The sequence below is a fragment of the Sphaeramia orbicularis genome, chromosome 3, assembly GCF_902148855.1.
Source record: "Sphaeramia orbicularis chromosome 3, fSphaOr1.1, whole genome shotgun sequence".
Classification (NCBI taxonomy): Eukaryota; Metazoa; Chordata; class Actinopteri; order Kurtiformes; family Apogonidae; genus Sphaeramia; species Sphaeramia orbicularis.
In genome coordinates, this window is record NC_043959.1 from 28,783,595 (window position 1) to 28,805,993 (window position 22,399).

Sequence of the window (22,399 nt, forward strand, 5' to 3'; positions counted from 1 at the left end):
CTATTCTATTCTATTCTATTCTATTCTATTCTATTCTATTCTATTCTATTCTATTCTATTCTTGCAACTACAGTTTTGGCCGCTGGGGGAAGCATTGCCTAAACCGCTCCTCGTCAGGGCCAACCATCGTTTGGTAGAAGAAGAAACTGTTTCGCTGGCGTAACACAACCTGCATTGGTCGTGGTGCCAGCAAAAAGGTAAAAGGTGGCGAGTTGTCACCAAACTACTTAATGTTTCGACAATAGCGTCCTGCGTGTAAAGGCAATTTTTATCACGTGATCCGTAAAAAGTGACGTAATGAGTAGGGTTTCATCATCTTAAAAAGGACGCTCATCATCTCATCAGTTAGCATTAGCATGCTAACGTAAGGAAATGTAAATGTAGCTTCAATGGCTACAACTCGCCGTCACAGAGAGACATGATATAACCTGTCCATTTTCCCACTCTAGTGTTTATATCTGTTGGAGTTTTTTTGTTGTGACCTGAAGTGTCTACCTGCTAAACGTCGTGTTGATCTGAGTTAGAAAAAAATATTGTGTTTTCAACGGGACAAGCTACTTCTAACTGAACTCATTGTAATTAAGGTGGATTTATACCCAAACGAAGTCTGATGTGAAAAAACAAAACAAAACTGTGAGATGTCACTTCTGTACATTTTCACATTTAGAATAAAGGTTTCACAAACCTCTAAACTGTGTCAAGCAGAATCTTTAGCCTGTCTGGGGCAATCATCTGTATTTATGACTAGTGTTAAGTGAAGTGGTATTAATTGTGAACCATGCCCTTAAATATAATGAATTTCTTTCGTTTTTAATAACAGGTTTGACAAATTTGAAAGTGGGTTTCAGTCAGCAGTAAGACTTTACTTATACTACCTAAACACTTTCACACCATTCAGAGGAGGAAAAGTCACACACTGTTGAAGATTGAGGTGAAAAAGCAAAGTTTAACAAATGTGTATATATGCCCTTGCAGATATCCTCACTTCACCATCACTGACAATTTAGTGCAGAACTGACAATCATTCGCACAAAAATACTGTAGCATTGTGTCTTATGTAGATCCTCTAGCCTTATACTGAAAATGTGTTTACAGGTTGATGTTTGAGCCAAACAGCTTCGTAAATTCAACAAAGAACCATTGAATATGCAAGATGAGGAAGACTTGAACACTATAGCAGAGGTTAAACATGGTATACAAGTACACACACTGTCCTCAGAATTAGCCAAAGCTGATCTGCAAAGGAATCCTTTAGTGTAATGGCAGCCTCTAGTGGAATATGCCATTAATTGTATGAATTATATGTTGCAGCTGAGAACATTTGAAGTATTTAAGTCTAAAGTACACAAGAGCTCAAAGGTGTTCATTTATATTTAAGGAGGTTCACTATGCACTGTCAGGTAGTGATGCTGAAAAACAAGCATCAGCCAAACTTGTCTTTTTAATGATGGCACCATGAGAAATGTTTCATGTAAGATGAAGCTACACAGTATTATATTATTTCAGGCCTAACAACTACGTGCACATCAGTGTCAGGCTTATGGACAATGGATGCAAGTTTGTTGACACTATTATCACGTCACTATGGCTAGTACTTAAAGTATGTTAATGCTCAGATGATCTGTTTAATGAAGCGGATTAAGTTATGTGATGGAGAGGTAGGAGGAGGTTGGGTGAGTAGTAGGATGGAGTCAAAAAAGAGAAACTGAAATTGTTTTGAGCATTTTTTTTATACTAAGCATAAAAGAGTGTTAAAAATAATCCACTTCCAAGGTTTTTCCTACCCTTATAGTAATCATTAGTAACCATCCTTAGGTACCCAAGCCAATATGAGCACCTCTGAAGCCACAATGAGGCAAAATCTATTTTTTGTCCCCAGATCTAATGATCCAAGTGTATTCCCAGCGTACATGAGGAAATTCTTTCATTTCTTTCCACACTTTGATGATGGAAGAAATCATCATAAATTATGCTTAATTACCTATTTTCAATTGATAATATAAAATATAAACTGCCTTGTGAAAGAACTGCCAAACCTCATATGCATGTGGCTAACTCAAACAGCACCTACGTCCTTTGAAATCCCAGGGAAAACTCTTGACTTCATACTTTATAGTGAGGTTAGATGTATTGATTCACTGTAGACATAACCCATTGCTATCACATAATAAATAGAGCAACACTTTGAAAACCTCAGCAATCAGTGCAGTGTTCAGCTCAAATATTTTATGTAGACATTAGTGTCTTTACTTTACTTTTAAGTGTGAAGAAACATTTATTTAAATGCAGCAACTTGTTTGATGTGAACTTGTGAGAGAAAAAAATTAGCCATACATCTTACAGTGTGCAGTGAAATTACTAATCTCTTTTCTTTCATCATCATATCATGTTCTACTTCCTTTTACTTCCATTAGTAGGTGTTGCTCATTGGGTGTAAAGTTTGCTCACACCTCCTACCCCTTTCAGGATCAGTGAGTCTATTATCTACTTATGTGGTGTTTTGTAGAAAGCTAGGAATGTGTATTTATCAGAATTACTCACAGCTGATTTGACTGGACAAGGGTGTGGCTCTCTTCTCTCATCCTGGATTTCTGGAATGAGAAATCCAGGATTTCTCATTCCAGATTATCTTCATGTGAATAAACACAAACAGCACAAACTGATGAAAAGAGTGAAGACACATATTTATCTCACTGGACATCAGATTCATGTGCCAAGAAAATACTCCAAAGTATATTCTCAAATTAGGAGTGATGTGTCATGAGTCAGAAAAATTTAAAACTAATGTAACAACTGAAATAATCTGGTTTTGTTCTGGATTCACACCTAGACCATCACCAACATCTGGCCCAGTATAAATCTGATATAAAATAGGTCATCCATAGCATTCATGGTGTCTTGAAAAGAAGTTTAAAAAGCTGGTGGAAACCTTTTTAATGATGCAGAGAATTCATTTTTAAAAATTCATTCACTAAAAAATTCAATTTTCTACCAAAATAAACTGCTGTATATATCAAATAGATTCACTGAAGTAGCAGCTTGCACAAAGGGTAAATTATTTCTAAAATTATGTTTAAACGTGTACTATGGGATATTTACTCTTACTTGTGTGCTTACATTACACTTATGTTGGATTTGGTCAGTTATTGACACTAGGAATCTCCTTTACTAGTCTAACAATGGTCTCAGTTGCCTACATCCATGATAACAACTGCAAAACACTAATTTCTACATAAAGGTTCTGTGTTGAATGTTCTGTGGAAATCCTTATGCTTGCTCTTCTGCTTCTTTACTACTGTTAAAATGCACAACATTAGATCCCATTAACTTAACCCTTAAAGATGTAGAACTAATTTGGGGATTTGAAAAGAAATTAACCTTCTCTTAAGTCATTTATCACCATTTAGTCTAATATTCTCCTCTGCATTTTGCATTTTTCAGTGAAAGTCAGGAATTTTCCTATATTAATTTCACTGATTGTGTAGATGTTCATAAAAACGCAGAGAAAATTCAAAGATTACTATATCACAATAGACAAATCTTAGGAAAAAGGGGCATTTTCAGCAAAATATGTCATTAACTGAACATAAAAATGAACACCTCCAACCACTGTTATTTATCAAATTACATGGCTTTTACTGATTAATCAAAGTGTCAGAAGATGATGGTCTTTCCATGTTCACTACGTCCAAATGGGCCGTATGTGATGATGGTGAAAAGATTAGAAACTTCATTTTACCAGAATTATTTCAGGATATGGATAGGATTAGGGGTTCAAAAGTTATTAAACATTTTTTATCAGTAGATGCTTTTGGTCAATGGCATATTTTTACATCTTAAAGGGTTAAAAATCCTTTCTCGCAGTAAAACGGGGGATTCTAACTAAAATTCCACATATGCACAAGACAGTGCACACGTTACAGAACGAATCTTGACAAATTGATTGGATTTAGGTCTTGCTTGGTGGAAAATAATGATTGTGAAGACTAACCAGCTTGAATCTTCTCTGTCTTTCTAGGTTATTGACTTAGTGAAGCTCCTTTGTCTTCATTTTAAGATGTGTGACGAAGAAAATGGCGGCGACAATGGCACAATGTCGAAAAGTGATGACATCGACGACCTCTCTGCGAGCGATGAATCTGAACCCGAGGAACAACCAAGCTCCGCACCGTTCGATCCTGAACTGGATGGTGACAATGACGATGATGATGATGTCAGGGCTGTTTCAGTCGCTGCTCCAGCTTCCAGACCGACGGCTCTGAGCTCTTTCAGCCTGAAGGGAGGTGGCTCGGACTTCTCCAACCGTAGCCAGAGTATCTTCGACTGCTTGGACAGTGTGGCCAAGCTGGCCTCGTCGTCGTTGGGCCAGGATAATGTCATAGATGGGGTGTTTGCTCGACCTCTTCCTCCGGTCCACAGCCGCAAGACGAGCCAGCCCCCGTTGAGCAGCCCCACACCAGCAAAGAAAAGAGGAGTTCCCGACTACCTGGTGCACCCCGACCGCTGGACCCACTACAGTCTGGAAGACGTGGCTGAGACCAGTGATCAAGGCAACAGCAGGGTGGCCCACCAGTTCCTGGCCGGCCTTCAGCAGAAGAAAGAGGATCCAGAGCCAGACAGTCAAAGCTCCTGCAGCAGCCAACAGAAAATCATCTTCTCCAAACCCAACCGGGCATCGAAGGAGCAGAATCCTGACGAGCTGGTATCCACGAGAGGCAAGGAGAAGGGGATGCGTCTTAGTCACCTGGAAGACGAAGACGATGAGGAGGGGGGTAGGGCGAAAGAGAAGCCTGAGGAAACGCACATAGACTCTAAGGTCGCAAAAGAAGGTGGTTTCAAGAAACTAGTTCAAAAAGAAAAAGGCTTGAAAGAGGAGGATGAAGAGGCGGGGATGAAACAAGAGGACAACCCCAGCTTTGTCTCATTTAAGAAGACAAACCGCAAGACTTACAGGAAGAGCTCAGGCCAGGACAACTGAGGAGAGCAGGAACAGAGCTGACACTACCATAGTGGGACATTGAGTACCACGCAGAAGTCTTAGGCCACCTTTGTCTTTGTTGTTTTTACAAGGTTGAAATGAGCAAACGTATTTAATTCTCATTCTCATTTCTTCAGACATAAGAAAATACAGTAAATGTGTGCATAGCCTTACGGGAGTTTTCAGAACATTGCAGACCAGCAGGATTTCAGCTTGTTTGATCGTGACGCTTTGGTCTGAACTGGACTTAAGAAGCTAATTACACAGCTAATGAAAGTGAATATTCTACTGTTATTTCCATTTACATACTCTACATACGCTGTAAAAATATTTTCCACTAGTGGTAGAGTTCTTTGATCACGTGCCTCCTTGTTTGGCCCCTTCAAACAGCATCTAGAAGAAACATTACGACATGTTTCTTCTGTTACATTATATTAAAATTAGATATTTTTCTCCATCTGACCAGAAATGTGCTTTTCTTTTGGTTCTATATCCTCCTGAGACCCAGCAATGCATTTTTGTCCTATGTAATAGACAAGAGTTTCACAGCTTTATTTAAAAAAACAAAACAAAAAAAACTGTCCACTGGAAAGGACTTTTTATTAAATTAAAAAAAATAGGTATCTGAAAAACTGTGGTATCATACAGTTTCCGATCAAGTCAATTATTTTATATATATATTACTTACTGGGTCTCAGGAGGATGTGTCTGTAGTCCAGCCTGAAAAACTATGCAAAGCTGAGTGTTGCATATTCTGAATGTGATGTATAGATGTACCAAGATCCCGAACAGTGTTGTGTATCCCACATTTTAATTGGAAAATGCGTCCTATAGATCCATAAACATTGTCATATTGGGGATAATAGTGGAATATAAGTGTGCACTTAAATGTACTGAGTGACTGAACAGCAGATACAAACTTCATTGAATCATTTATGTCCTTTCTTGAAAATATGTAAACTTACTGTTGTGTTTTGTCTTTAGTCTTGTGTCACAAGTCCCCCCCAAAAAAGATGAATAATATGTACACTGAAAAAAGAGAAATGGGGAGGCCAATTATGACTTTTCTGAAGTAGTTTTAAAGCATGCAACAGGTCATGTCATTGAATTTACTGTTGTTGTTATTTTTAAACCTAATGACAGTTTCTCATGTTGGATGTTCTTTAATAAAAATATGGAATTTTGTTATTTCATTTGTCATTTTTCAAGCATGAGAAAAAATATGTAGTTTACTCCTGTAAGTTAAGTGACTGTGAAAATTTCCTGAAGTCTTTAAGCTCTTCTCCAAATGCTTTTGATTTTTTGTGGCCAGATATGGAGCATTACTGTATCATCTTTAATATTTTTATGTGTGTGCAATGAATATTAACACTTTCCCTTAAAAATGTTTCAGGGAAATCTTTGGGAATCATTTATAACTATCTACAAATTATCAAATGGCCACATTGTTCAACTTAAGCTTATCATTCATTTGCATTTTATAGAGGATTGCATTGCAGGCAGTAGAAAAGTGACTTTTCCAAAAAAGGCATCAAAGTACTAACACGTACCTTGGATGACCTACTTTCTCATAAGTAAATCAGGTGTGTTCATGTACCTTTTCCATGAAGCAGGTTTAGTGTCTATCTGCCAGTAGAAAGTAAAACCTGAAAGTGTCTGATATGTAAAATACCTAGTTTATCTGCTCCAAATGTGTCGTTTTTACATGTTTGTAATAAATGGAATTGTGACATATTCCTTTATGGATGCAGGTAATTCCTCTCTTTATTTTAGGTCTGTTTTTATGAGCCGGTGAAAGGTTGACTTTAGGCTACGAAAATACTATGTTATAGAACTTCAGTATATTACAGAATATGATGCAATGTTGAGGATTCAATTAACCAATAGTATATAAAGCAGGGCTGAAGGACATGGGCAAAAATGGGAATAAAGTGTTCATATCAATCAATCTGAATGGCTGTGGGACATTTTCACAATGTCGAAGTAAAATATTAATATCAAAAAATCAAAAATTATCATGATGTAAAATTTAAATTAAGAAAAACCTTAAAATTATTAGACCTCTGGCAGTATTTTAGCTGGAAAGAAAGAAAGAGAAAGAAAGAAAGAAAGAAAGTTTGCCCATATCCTTCACCCGTGCTTTTAATACTGTTGGTTAATTGAATGCTGCAACATTCTTTCTTTCTTTTTCTTTCTTTCTTTCTAGATACGAAAGAAAGGATTCTAGGATAGAGGATTTCTAGGATATGGGCAAAATGGTAATAAAGTGTTCATATCAATCAATTTCAATGGCCATGGGACATTTTCACAATGCTGAAGTAGAATATTAATATAATCAAAAAATTATCATGATGTAAAATTTAGATTAAATAAAATCTTAAAGTTATTAAACCTTTGTCAATATTTTAGCTGTACAGAAAGAAAGAAAGAAAGAAAGAAAGAAAGAAAGAAAGAAAGAAAGAAAGAAAGAAAGAAAGAAAGAAGTATTTTTCCAAAGTTTTGTTTCCTAAATTGCCCTCCACTTCTGGAATGACCCAATAGTGATCACATTACTGATTTTTTATCTTGCAACCTGAACGCCTCCTTTTCAAATAAAAAATATCATGATGAAAAATTTAGGTTAAATTAAATCTTAAAATTAGTAAACCTTTGCCAGTATTTTAGCTGTAAATTTAATAAACTGACAGACAGACAGACAGAAAGAAAGAAAGAAAGAAAGAAAGAAAGAAAGAAAGAAAGAAAGAAAGAAAGAAAGAAAGAAAGAAGTATTTTTCCAAAGTTTTGTTTCCTAAATTGCCCTCTACTTCTGGAATGACCCAATAGTGATCACATTACTGATTTTTATCTTGCAACCTGAACGCCTCTTTTTTAAATTAAAAAAAAATATATATATATGTATATCATGATGAAAAATTTAGGTTAAAATAAAAATCTTAATATTATTAAACCTTTGCCAGTATTTTAGCTGTACAGAAAGAAAGAAAGAAAGAAAGAAAGAAAGAAGTATTTTTCCAAAGTTTTGTTTCCTAAATTGCCCTCCACTTCTAATATTATCAAACCTTTGCCAATATTTTAGCTGTAAATTTAATAAATTGAAAGAAAGAAAGAAAGAAAGAAAGAAAGAAAGAAAGAAGTATTTTTCCAAACTTTTGTTTCCTAAATTGTCCTCCACTTCTGGAATGTCCCAGTAGTGATCACATTACTGATTTTTATCTTGCAGCCTGAACGCCTCCTTTCTCGTGTCTGGCAGGTAACGTCACCTCCAGGTAAAGACGGCACACCTTTACCTTTACCTGCAATCACACGAGGACGCAAACACCTGAGTGCCGCAGCAGAAATGCGGAAGTGCAGTGTGCGCACAGTTATACAGAGGATAAATGTAATGCGTGTTTTTCGGCTCGTGCTGCTGATCGGCGTGTTTTAACCACGGAAGGAGGATGGATTCCCACGCGTGTCCCATGTGGATGTAGCAGTGTTTCAGCAGAAGATCAGGGAAGTTTTGAGGTCAACTTCAACATGTTTTTTAAGAGGGCCGAGGTGAGTACGGAGCTGCAGGTGAGGAGTTCACTGTCCTGTTATTATCATGTAAAGATGAGAATTTGGTAAACAGGACTCCACTCTGAAGCTGTTTACATGGAATCCAACCTTAATGAACTCTTCTTCATAAAATTTCTGAGTTTCAGTTTACTTACATTTCAGTTCAGTTTATGAACAAAAACACTTGTAGTTGAATTAAGCAAAACATACCTAACAGATACTGCTGTAAACATTCCACTACAGTGAAAACTAATGCATTAAAACCCTTATTTAAGCGCAAATGTGCAAGTAAAATATACATACACAATGGAAAGTCATTGTGAGAGTGTTTTAGTTTTGTTTTTGATACATTACACTGTTGTTTTCAAGTATATTTTACATTTTACTGCTGTATATATTTAGGAATAATCTTATTTTAGTCACTGTTTAATCTGTAGCTATACATCATATTCAGTAAAATCATCATTATTATGTTTGTTTATGTCCCGTCAGAAGCATTTGTCTCTAAAAAGTAAAGTTTTCATGAGCTAAGAGAAACACACTTTTTCTAGATAATCATTCAGCATTGAAAGTTAACACATTTGGAAATAGGAAAGAAGGGGATGAAGGGATATACTAAGTTGTAAAGAAACTAAAGCTGTTAAATGGAGTGGAGCAAAAAGTACAATGTGGAGTAAAGGTATAAAGGTATAAATATAAAAGGTTATAAATAAAGAAACTAAAGTTGTCAGGTAAATGGAGTGGAGCAAAAAGTACAATGTGGAGTAAAGGTATAAATATAAAAGGTATAAATAAAGAAAATAAAGCTGTCAGATAAATGAAGTGGAGCAAAAAGTACAGTGTGGGGTAAAAGTGTAAAGGTATAAAATGAAAATATTGCAGTCAGTTACTAAATGCTACTTGGTTACATACATGATTGTGATTTTCAGACCTCGAGATGATGTTTTGTCCAATAAAAGTGACCTAAATTCTACCAAAATTCAGTGTAATCCTAAAGAAAACAAGTAAAGCTGTAGAAGATAATAGTGTTTACAATATGTCTATGGCCACTACTAAATAATGATGGGTAAAGTAAGTGTCCACATGTAGGTCAGATGTGAAACCAGCAGCTAAGGTCACTCCTATGCTAAAGGTTCACAGTATGAATAAAACTAGAAACAGTTTATCGTGTTATCTGGGCTGGTGCGGTGACACTAAAGATAGAGAAAAAGAAAGCATGCATGAAGCAGGTTTCACTGATGGGCAGGTCTGGACCTGTAACCTGAATAGTGTCATGAGGAGGAGGACGAAACTCAGACACGATGCATATCAATCATAATAAAACCATCAGAAACATCACATTATACAATAATAATATATTACACAATATACAGTATTAGTAGATTACACAGGATGTCACAGGAGGCTGTTTCCATATTCCATTCAGTAATATCCCGTTTTGTTTAGTCAGACTACTACCAACATAACAATTAAATTTTGTTTTTATACTCTTTACACTACTGTTTACTAAGGATTGTATACTATAACTACTTTAGGGTGATTTATTATGTTACCATTCTTATGCATGCAATCAAAATTACATAACATAGGAAAAATAAAATTAAATTATATTTCCTCCCACTCCTTTTGCGAACGTGCCAATGAAGTCATACTTTGTTCTCATGTATTGTATATGTATAGGTTTTTGTTTGTTTTGTTTTTATAATCTGTTTCATTTGTAAGGACTAAGTAGGATTACTTTGTTTTGTTGCATATTCAAAACAAACTAAACTAAAATTAAAGGCATATGTGTTATACTTCAATTTTGTAAACACACAATATAGTTTCTTTTTGTTCTGTCTTTTTTTTCTAAACTTCTCTTGTCCAGCATCATAACAGCAGGATTGTACTCTGGCTCCCTTCTGGTGCTGAACAAATTTGCTTTGCCAAGGTATATGAGGCTCCCTTTAATATTCTACCACCTTTATTTTGAGTTTCATTGAACCACATTTCAATGCTGGACCTGACATGAAGGAACAGGGGCTAGTTTCTTTGTGAAACACCTCACACAAGCTCCACCTTCATAAGGTTCAAATTTAGTTGGAACTCTACAGCAAGGCACCAATTATTAAGAGGAATAATTAACCAATAATTATAAATTATAGATAAGTTTTGAGCCATGTATTCATCAGAATAAATTTAGGCTTGAAATATGACAACACAACAGCATGTCACGTACCCTCTAGAAAAAGAAGATTAACTGCAAACATTAATTTAACAAACAAAATACCTAATCTTGCAAATATGAGCTATTTTAATAAATCATTTATGTAACATATTTCTAAATAACAGTAATTAAGTACTTCGAACACAAAATTCAGAGTAAATGAAAATGAAAATACTTTGATGAACCAAAACTATTAGTCAGGGGACGTCCTTCAGTTGCATCAATGCTTGATGAAAATACCTCTCAGAGGACTTAAGTTTGGCATTTGGACATCATCATCTTAGGTTTTTTTAAGATCTGAAAGAGGACTCTGCTCCTTTTTTATTCCTATTTATACACATCCCAGTTACACTTAATCAAGAATAAATCACAGTGTTACAATCATTTCATGAGAAGAGGCTGGGGCGGGGGTGAACATGACAAATACATGGGGCCCAGCATTTGTGGGGGAGCCCATAGAGCAGTGGGGGGGTCCAGTGGATACAGGTTAGGAGTTGTGAAAATTTCATGTAAGATGCACTGTATAAGAGAGGCATCAAAGTCAGGAGTCAGACTTTGAAAGCATGTTAAACTTTAGTTTTTTTTTTTCACGCCAGCATAAGTTTGGTTAGTTATGGACCGCACCCCCCAACACACACACACACACACACACACACACACACACACATATATATATATACCCCCCGTGTGCCCCGACAGATCGACAAGATACTGAATTTTATGAAGGGTCCACAACGGCCCATAATTGCTAGCGGTGCCCCTGAGAAGAGGTTGCATATTTTACTTCAGCTTTATGTGCACTAGTGTATGTTATACTGGTAAAGTTAAAAACACAATCCTCTGATGGTCTTGTTAGTGTAATAGGGACAAACATAAATTTTATTCTTATTGGCCCTTTGCACCGATGTCACAGTTATCATGTGACTAGGGGTTCAGTGCCATGGTGGACGGCAAAAGCAACACAACAAACAAACGAATGTGTGATGGATTATGGCTACCAGCACTGAAAATAAAGTTTTGGAGTTGTCCTGCGAAGTGACTCACCTTACTGGACGGCACAAAGAACGCTATTTGGAGAAGCTAGCAATAGCAGGGCTAGCTACTGACCCTTCTCCCTCCTGATGCATTTACAGATCTAGCAAAATCCTCCAGTCTACCGGAGTTTAAAGCATATGATCTGTGCCATTATGTTATAAATGGAGTGTCCCCATTCACAGGTGCTGATCTAAAAACAGACAAAAGTCTGGATGCTTACCAGTTCTTAGTCTCAGGTTAGATTACCGAGTCACTGTACTGCTCTCACGGCAGAGGAATGTATCTCATAATGGTAAAGGAAAGATACAGCTAACGTTAGCTAGCTATCTTTGTATGTTTTTAACATGTTTCCCCCAGCATGCCATCAAATCTCAAATAGACTGTAACCAAAAGCAGCTCTAATTAACTAACATTGTGTAATAATGTTAGTGGCTGTCATAAGTAGCCTACAGTGTTAGCTCTGTTGTTGAAATGTCTGCCTTTCTACGATCTACACACAGTAATATGTACAGTTCCACCACTAGAACATATGGCACAGCATAATGACAATAACAGTATTTCATATAACATAGTGGAGCTGGTAAAAAAAAAAAAAAAAAGACAGCCACCACAACAGAGCTAATATTGTAGGCTACTTCTGACAACCACTGGAACATAGTGGCTCATAGTAGTTAACCCAGTCTAGCCATCTAGCTAGTGTTTGGTGGAGCTAATATGCTATGGACACAATAATATCAGGTCCATCAGATCCAGGCTCTGTCTGGAACCAGCTGAAACCATGGGTGTCTTTGAAGAAGGATGGAACTGTTGTGTGCAGCCACTGTAAGTGTAAAGCAGGGTTAAAAACGAACAAAAACAAGAACGTTCAGACCAAATTCTGTATTAGCCGGTTTGCCGTCCAATGTACAGTCCAGCACTTCCGCCGTCCATCATGGCGCTCATTTGCGGCGCGAACAGAGCGTAATGTAACGTGCAAAGGGTCAATACAAAACTTTAGGCCTTAGTATTAATTAAAGTGATGAGTTATAGCAAATTTACCCCCCAGCAGTTGTCAGGGATGGATGAATTACATATAGAGACCAAACCTCTTTTCATCAGGCTGTAAACATGTGTTGTAAAACTGGAAAATTTAACAGAGGATTCTATGGAAACTTGAGACTTGGATTCAGCTTCAGGTGGACGTTCAAGTAACTAAAGTATTTTCATCTTTCTCCCTGGTCTCACCAGACTGAAGTGAGCAAGGGTGTGTTTTATAACATGAGAAATCAATCTACTTTGCATTCATAAAAGATCAAATGTCCCTGCCATTTTTCTGATAGAGAGGAAAGACTACATTTTTTTCCAGCTTCTACAGCTTCTACAAGTGTTTTATTGAGCTCCAGATTAGATACGGCTGTGACCAGAAGATAAGTGACAAGCAACACTTTGACTTCAGAGCCACTTAGCTTTGTGCTTTTCTATGTAAGGTGAAGCTGTAGCTATCCAAAATGTCATGGCACTACTTCAATTAAATGTTTGCTAAACATTAAAAGAAACAGAATTCATACCTGAACACAAGCCTTTGTGTTTGGTTAGTTATAAATGAGTTACAGATATGTGATATGCCTGGGCTGTGTGTGTTGTTTTATTGCTACCTGTCTCTGTGTGTTGAAGGAAAACATTGAGCTGTGGGACAGGCCCAAGGATGGCTACAGCATGGAGCCTTTACTTCCTTCAATGGTAAGATGCACTTGTCAGTTTCCCTACATGACCTGATAACCATAAACCCTGCGTGACCTCAGTACTTAACTCTGTATCAGCTCATGCAAAAATGAATATCCTCACAGTAGTGGCTTTTCCATTGGACATCTGTGCAAAACTTTCCCGATATTTACTGAATGTCGAAAAAACAAGTGCATGATGTCGATTTTTCTATTAAATCACAAATGCGATGATTTGTTTATTTATTATTGCAAGATGACACGAGAAGTCATTTCATAAACATGGCGACAAACGTAAATATCACATTGATTTACAGATATATTCGTTATTATCTTATATTACCGCTCTATCTGGTACTAAATTAAAAAATGATTGGGTTTCCTGGTGTGTCCACACCTACTACACACACAAATTTTTCTTCTTCACTTGTTCTAACTGATCTGACAACATCTGTTTTTTTTGTTCACGTGACTCTAGTTTCAGAAAAAGGTCTTTCCATTGCAGTTTTGCGTGATGTACCAATTTCACTATGCCTGAAAATCAAAAAACTTTTCACTGAAAAACAGGAGTTTGGGTGAAATTGTCATTTTTCCATTTGGCAAATTTTTATGCACAAGTTATATTCACGCAATTTGAGGGTCAATGGAAAAGCAACTAATGACAAAAGCATTTCTGTATAGAATCAACCCTTTATAGGTCACACATAGAAATACTCTGAAATTCAAAATTTCAACCATAGTGTGTTATTGGAGAACATAAGACTTTATTAGCTTTGTGAAATTTTTCCACATTTTTTATTGTGATGTAGAAAATCAGGGTCAGTGAAGTTTGCATATTTGGTTCCTTGCCCATAAGTGGCAAAAAAAATAAAAATCCAAGAAGTGTATATATTAAAAACACAAGAAAAACACATGCAATGGGAAAGTAAAAATGTATTTTAGAACATTAGACCAACATCAGTGCTGATCCAGACCCCTGTCCACATCCACATTCTCCCTTTGAACATCATTCCTTACATTAGTACCATTACTTCATGGTACCTAACAAAGCAGGTACACTCACTGTTCATGCAGAGGTGGACCTTACAGACCCTGTAGACCACATTGGACCTGAGATTGTTGAGTCCCTGTAACTTTTGCTGTCACTGTCTTGCAATGTATGTGGAAATTACCAAAAACAGTCACTTGCCCGATAAAGGGTTAAGTGTTCAGTCCTGTCCATTTGTTTGTTTGCTCATGAAACTGATCCAGCACCTTGTCTGGATAAATTGCAAAATAAAACCTGAACAAGACCATACCCAAATCTCACTTTAAACAGGTGTAGTAGGTTAGTAGTAGTAGTTGAACCTGCTTCTTGGGACCGGATCCAGTTGACTCACTGGATAGATGTGCAAGTGGGGCACTATTTAACAAGATCCAACATGTAGATAAGACAGCATTGTATGTGTTCAGGCTCATTTGTTTCTGTCAGGTGCTCAGTGTTTGTGGCTGTTGAAGTACAGAAAATGCCTTGTGCTTTATCCTACTGTTACAGTGGCTCCTGCTTCATATATTGGCGGAAAATAAATGGAATGAGCTGCAAAACCACCTCAAATGGTCACTGAACTAAACTGTTTACTTAGAAAAAAAAATGTTTGTGGACTGTTTACTCTGTTTTATAAAATGTGTTTGTGTTTTTATAAAGTCTGATTGATGATACAGAGTATTTTTCATCCTGATTGGAGCAGGCAGATATTTACCACAGTGTGAAAACCATTGTGAGTTCAACTGAATGTGCACTCTGAGAGTTTTTGCGTAGGTGTGTGGACTACACTGCCACAAGTTTGCCCAGGGTGGTTTGATAATCCTAATTATGAAGCCTGGTTGGCAAAGGATTCCAAATAGGAAACAAAATCTAGGTCAAAATTTTGTGTAAAACCAATAAATGTCTGCATTTAAGGTAAAATTACTGTTTTCTAATCACAACCTCCATCTGCCAATGCACCCAATGAGCAGCATCTAACAGATTTTAGACTTTAAAACCATTCATGTACATTTGTCCAATAGAATGTAGATTTGGAGATAAAGTCTACATCTGCCAAAGTCTGGAAATGATGAGATGTATGATATAGACAAAAAATATGTGTCAAAACCTTGATTGGATACTTGTTTCGCTCCAAAAGAATTTCTCTAGAATGATTTTGTATTTTGTACTTTGTATGTACTTTGTATTCATAAAATGGAGGCTTTAAAACAAGCCGTTTTAGGCTTTCTGCCTCTCCCTGCACCTTTACTGTTTTATTATGACTTTGATCAATGTTATGTATGTGCAAAATGAATCAATCAATAAATAAAAACTTTCCCCCTAAATAAATGAAAACAAACCATAATAAAATCTGATTTTGTAAATGTATTTTTTTTGTCTTAACCTCCTAAGACCCAGCTATGGGTTTTCTGTCCACATTTGTGGACAAGAGTTTCACAACTTTATACAAAAAAAAAGAAAAGAAAACTGTCCACCACAAAGGACATCCCATAAAAAATTTAAAAACTGCATCTGAAAAAACTGTTGCATGTTTCCAATATAGGCACTTATTTAATAAAAAACAAAAAAAGCTTGTACTTTGCTGACTTTTCCTGGGTCTCAGGAGGTTTATGTACCTGATTCCACCTTAAGAGCTGTCATTATTCCTAAGGGAGTAAATAATATGCAGATTAACTACGATTTTGACAAGGAACAGCTAATATTGAAGTTATTTCAACTTTTTTTTTTTTTTTTTAACTGTCTATCATCCTAGCATACAGTTATGGAAACAATTATTAGACCACCCTTGTTTTCTTCAATTTCTTGTTCATTTTAATGCCTGGTACAACTAAAGGTACATTTGTTTGGACAAATATAATGATAACAACAAAAATAGTTCATAAGAGTTTAATTTAAGAGTTGATATCTATCCATTTTCCATGTTTTCTTGATAATAACCAAAATCACTTCAGTTCTTACGTCAATAGCTTTGGCATTGTACTGGCAAAAACAGTGCTTTTAGGCATTCCATGTTTTCTTTTCTCTGTTTTAGTCACATGATACACACAGGAGTTAGTACTTGATTGCATAACCATTGTTTTTGATGACTTTTGATGGTCTAATAATTTTTTCCATGATAGTAGTATACACTTCTTTTTGACATGAAATATGTTTTTGGATGAGGTACTAGTCTGATTTTAATAATGAACACACTTCATACATCACGCAAAAACTAAGTGCTGAATTAACTGTATATAATGCAATGCTGTTTATAACAGTGGTTATATGGTTTCATCCTTATTTCCGTTTTTTATGTTCAGAGTATCAATGTAATAATGATATTTACTACATGTACCTACAGTTTTATGAGTATAGACTCCAATGGGACAAAGGCTGTTAGAGAAAAATATTCCCTATTTGTAAAATATCCAAGCAGTCCAGACCGATTAATTGGTCAACTTGTAATTTATTTATTTAATTTATTAAGTTGCTTTGTGTTGACTAATGCGATAACTGCTTTAGTAGCTATATTTTCTCGTATCCTTTAGTCTGCATTCTTAATGAGTGCAGAGCCAGATTTTTTTCTTTCAATATTATGGATGATTTACAACTTTAATCAATAATTTTTTTGACCAGATGAAATGAAGACAAAATAAGAAATACTCTTTACTAAAGGTAACTGACTGGGGAACAGGGTAGTGATGAGTTTTTAATATATTACAAGTTACTTTTTTCTTTTTTTTTTGAGCAGGAAATGTCTACGTAGGAAAAAAAAACCCACAATTTTGTGATTTCATGATTTTCAGAAGTTACTTATCACATAATTTAGATATATTTCTGAGCTGTGACTGAGGGTGTTATTTCTGTCTGCAGCCTATCCATAAGTCCTTTGACTACGTGCTTGTGGCCCACAAACTGGAGAATGATGCAGACCTGAAGGCTCAGAGGCAGAAAGCCTTCATTAACCAACTAGAAAAGAAAAATATCAGAGTTCATGTGAGTATGACTTATTCACCTCCTAAGACCTGGTGTAGTCACATTCCAAGTGTCTCAGACTGCCATAACCCTGGTCATGTTTTGTTAGAGAATCGAGCATGAAGAAAAGGTGTTCTTCGGCCTCCGTGCACCACCTGAGATCTTTGAAGACTACCAGTACCTGTTGAAAGTCTCAGATTCCTGTAACTGGTGTGGAGATGTGAAGGGCGCCGTCACTCAAGCTACGAGGTACGACAAACGCCACCCAGTATTCAGGCTTCCAACCTGAATTTAACAGAAATAACAGCAAAATGACAACAAGACAAACATGTTAGGATGTTGTCATAGGCTTTGGTAAACACTGATATTGATATTTTTACCTTTTCTTACATTTTACAGACCAAACAACCTATCAATTATCTACAAAATAGTACAATAGAATAGAATAGAATAGAATAGAATAGAATAGAATAGAATAGAATAGAATAGAATAGAATAGAATAGAATAGATGAAATATTTCACATCTTAAAGGTTGTTTTTAACCATTGTGCTATGTTCACCAAACCAGCGACAGGGAAGTCTGGAGAGTCCTGCATACTCACAGCAGTAAGCTTTATACAATGGCTCTTGGTTGTAGATAATCAACTTCCTCCTGCAAAGGGGTTTTTGTGCTCTTTACAGGAATGGCTCAACATGACCAAAAAAAATGTATTCACTTCTTTGTTGATGAACTACAAGGATCATGCCACTTTCATGTCTGAGTGGTACATTTTTAGGTACAGCCAGCAAACCGGAAACATAATATCTGCTGAAGTCAATAGCCACTTTTACACAGAGATCCCGGAAAAAAGGTGAGATGGTGATCCCACCTTTTTTCCACTGATGACCAATTTCCACAGCCATGCCAAAGGAGTAACAGAGGTGAAATAGGCTGGACTTTTACACAGCGGACCTGCATTCCGGAATCCAAGGGGGAGAAATGCAGCGTATACTGCAGTGGTTCCCAACCTTTTTTTGCTTGTGACCCCATTTTAACATCACAAATTTCAGTTGACCCCAGACATTATTTTGCTAAAATTAATTTGTTTTTGATCCTGTAATAGTTTGCTATACTATGTTGCAAATATAGGTTAATTTTAGAGGACATTTAGTCTATATAATGTATATTATTGTGGACGGAGGCAGAAAAGCCAGATGTAGATTGCTGCACAAAGGGAGAATTGGATTTTCCTTGGTCAGGATTTGTACAGTCAGTCCAACTTGGATTTACAAGGCTGACAATTAATACTGAACAAACAATAACTCAAACTATGAATTATGAAAGAGCTGCAGCATCTGAAACCAGCCACAATGAACATTTGACAGATAAACAGTACCACAGTGCTTCAGTTTCACAACCACAGTTTGTCTGCTATGGATTGGGATTGGCTGTCAATTCAACATATTTTTTTATTAGTAAGTTTTTACTTTTATCAATTACTAGAAATTTCAGGCGACCCCATTTGAATTCCAGGTGACCCCACATGGGGTTCCGACCCCAAGGCTGAAAAACACTGGTATAGTGTGACTTTAGTGTCGGAAATACCCCGAACATAGCGGTGTTGCTAACCTCTCCAGAGACAGTCTTTCACCATTCCATGGATAGAGTTCTCCGCCCGAAGTGACAACAGCTTGCGAATCTTGGCATCTCCCCAGTTCGATATCTTTCTGGCCGTGTTGATATATTTGTTTATTGTATACAACCCACGCTCATTTTTAAATCCCGTCAGTGTGGGGGTCACATACGCAATACGCTATCAAAATGACACCTTGGTTGCGTAACAAGAGGTGTTCCTTTTACATAGCGTTCCGGCTCTTACTACCTCCAGAGGTGTTATAAAGCCGCAATAAAGGTGGGACTAAATGATCCCACCATTTTGTTTATACAGACATCGTTCCAGAATAAAGGCAAAATATTCCCGCAACAGAAGGGCTGTGTAAAAGGGGCTAATTCAGTTCAATTCAATTCTCCATCTACAGCATGGGTTTCAAAACTCATTTAGCTCAGGGGACACATACAGCACAATGTGATATAAAGCAGGCCGGACCAGTAAAATAATAGGCATAATAACTTTTCCATACCTAATAATCCTAATGTGTCACTTTGTTTTAGTGAGAAAAAAGTCAAATTGCATTATGAAAACACAAATAACCTCAACAACCACATAAACGTGACATTTGTTAAGAAAAATAAGTGCAGTTTCAAGAATATTATGTCTCAGCTTATTATTAACACAACTTACAGATCGCAGTGAATCTATGTAACTTTTTTTTTTTCTTAAAATATTTCAGGTTGTTCATTTTTGTTCAGATTATTCACGTTTTATGTTGGGAACTTATTGAGAACAGCTTGTAATTGTAAATATTTTTATAATACAATTTCAGTGTAATATTTCCATTTTATGAATTCATGCTGCTGGCTGGATTGGAACCTTTGGCGAGCCGGTTTTGGCCCCTGAGCTGTATGTTTGACACTCCTGATCTACAGTAAAGATTGAGTTGACCATTTTAAGTGCAGTCAACAGCCAAAATCAAAAAAACTAAACAAAAAAATCCACCCACAGATATCCTTGTCCTGTGCACAAGCATGAACACATCTTGCTGCTAATAAAAGAAGAGTATATTTCGACCTCTTGTAACCAAAAGGGCTGTGGTTGAACTCTCCTGCTACCACTCAGACTTGTCACCAGTTCTCCCACTTGCAGTTCTGTATTGAAACATCCCCTCCAGCCCCAAAGCATTTTCCTTTCCTACAATGACAGAAGAAACACCTGTAAAACTGACAACAATTGCCCCAAAGCTTTGCATTAGTGAGCAACTTTCATTTACTCCACCTTTAAGTGTGCCATTAACTGCTTTAAACTTAAAGGTTAAAGGTTAAAGGTGAACTTGCTTCATTATCACTGTAGGGAAATTCCGTCTCTTAAAGGTGCGGGAGACTTTCGTGACCAATTTTTCATCAAATCTGTAAATCCTCAGTAGTAGCCTAAGTATCACGAATCTGTAAGTCTTTCTGTGATTACTCACCTGAATCTCTTGCATTAAGGTGAACAATTTCGAAGTGTTATCCACTATAAACACACCGTGTGTTTACATCCCGAGTCGGGAGGTAACTTGGGCATCTTAGGAATTTTGTCACGACGTGCATTGTGGGAAACGGAGGCTCACACAGCCACCTGACATTAGCAGCAGTAGCAGCAGCGTGACCATATGATATTATATAGATGAAACAAACGTGTAAACGTCTGAAACGCGGAAACGGCTGTAGGAATATGCATAGAGGGAAGGGAGCTCCTGCTGTTTCTGTGTCGTGTCTTTAGCAGCTGCCGCTGTCAGGTGGCTGTGCGAGCCTCCGTTTCCCACAATGCACATCGCGACAAAATCCCGAAGATGCCCAAGTTACCTCCCGGCTCTGGATGTAAACACACGGTTTGTTTATGGTGGATGGCACTTCGAAATTGTTCACTATAATGCAAGAGATTCAAGTGAGTAATCACAGAAAGACTTACAGATCGGTGATACTTAGGCTATGACTGAGGTTTTATAGATTTGATGAAAAATTGGTCACAAAAGTTTCCCATACCTTTAACAAATTGAGATGGGTAGAAATTAACAGGTCTAGGTCCATTATTGTTGTTGTCATGTGACGTCAAATGACTGGTTGATGCATTTATTAACACTGTGAAACAAAAACATTGCAGTGAAAAAATGAAGTGTTGATTTATTGCAGTGAAATATTCTTTTACTCTGTGTGAGTGCTCATGATGTATAAAGGCATTAGTACTGAAGGCAAATCTCTATAAAATTAATGTTTTTTCTTGTCTCACAGGATCCGAATTGTCCACTACATCATCAAAAATACCTTCATCAACACTGGAGGTGAGGGGGATCAATTTCCTCAGTTTTTTGTAACACTAACAGATAAACATCACTACCATTTACACGCTCGGTGAAGCAGGTTGGAACAGGCAGTTAGATAATGATCAGAAACACTTGTAAAACACTTTCTGCTGCGAGGTGGTGGATTGTAAGACTGTTCTATTGTTTAACAGTGTGATTTATTCTCATAGAAAACCTGGACGAGCTGTTGGTGAAGGGTGTGTTTGAGACCAAGTTCTGCCTTCATCAGGTAAGAAAAGCTTCCATTGTTGTTTGTGGATTATTAACCCTTTCATGCATGAATTCTGAAAAAAAAGTAGCTCGATTTTTTTTTTTTTTTTTTTTTAATTGATTTTATTACTCAAAAAATAGGCTAAAGTTGAAATGCATTTTAAATTTTGAAAAATATGGTTTTATTAAGAAGATATTTACCCTCCTGAGACCCAGGGAAGTACAAGTTTGGACTTTTTTTAAATTAAATAATTGCCTATATTTTAAACATCATAATGCAACAGCTTTGTCAGGTGCATTTTTAAAAATTTTTAGGGAATGTCCTTTGTGGTGGACAGTTTTTTGTTTGTTTTTTTTGTACAAAGCTGTGAAACTCTTGTCGCAGAAAACCAGTAGCTGGGTCTTAGGAGGTTAACTTTATGAGATCACAGATTCATCAAAATTCTAAAACTATGATGATACTTTTTTCATTGTACTGCCTAGGGTCTATAAAGACTGCTCCCATGTGGTTTGGAGAATATTGCTTTTATAACCCTTTGGAAAGTGAGTTTAAACTATGTGTCCACAAATGTGGACGTCATGCATGAAAGGGTTAAGACAGTGTTTTTCAACCTTGGGGTCGCCTGGAATTCAAATGGGGTCATCTGAAATTTCTAGTAATTGATTAAAAAAAAACAAAAAAAAACAAAACAACTTACTAATAAAAAAAAGTATGGTGATTGAGAGAGACAATCACAACACATAAAAAAACATGACAATTCTGAAGCTGAAACTGAAGCACTGTGGTACTGTTTATCTTTCAAATGTTCATTGT

General features: G+C 36.6%; 2 protein-coding genes across 3 annotated transcripts in view; both read left to right on the forward strand.

The window, feature by feature from the left end:
- The first annotated feature begins 118 nt into the window (after positions 1 to 118).
- Positions 119 to 6,165, forward strand: tssc4 (tumor suppressing subtransferable candidate 4). Its single transcript, XM_030121385.1, has 2 exons — positions 119 to 197; positions 4,019 to 6,165. The coding sequence occupies exon 2, from the start codon at positions 4,058 to 4,060 to the stop codon at positions 4,976 to 4,978; it is 921 nt and encodes a 306-aa protein (XP_029977245.1). The 5' UTR covers positions 119 to 197; positions 4,019 to 4,057; the 3' UTR covers positions 4,979 to 6,165.
- A 2,112-nt stretch (positions 6,166 to 8,277) lies between these two features.
- The window catches only part of ano9b (anoctamin 9b), a 34,878-nt gene continuing 20,756 nt past the window's right edge, over positions 8,278 to 22,399 (forward strand). For both annotated transcript variants that reach the window (XR_003938290.1, XM_030163643.1), the window contains exons 1-6: positions 8,278 to 8,515; positions 13,410 to 13,475; positions 17,334 to 17,456; positions 17,545 to 17,684; positions 21,305 to 21,354; positions 21,546 to 21,604. Coding sequence is in view for 1 of the 2 variants with exons in the window: in XM_030163643.1 (XP_030019503.1) it covers positions 8,495 to 8,515; positions 13,410 to 13,475; positions 17,334 to 17,456; positions 17,545 to 17,684; positions 21,305 to 21,354; positions 21,546 to 21,604 (459 nt within the window). In the remaining variant the exon portion in view is untranslated. The remainder of the gene's footprint in view (positions 8,516 to 13,409; positions 13,476 to 17,333; positions 17,457 to 17,544; positions 17,685 to 21,304; positions 21,355 to 21,545; positions 21,605 to 22,399) is intronic.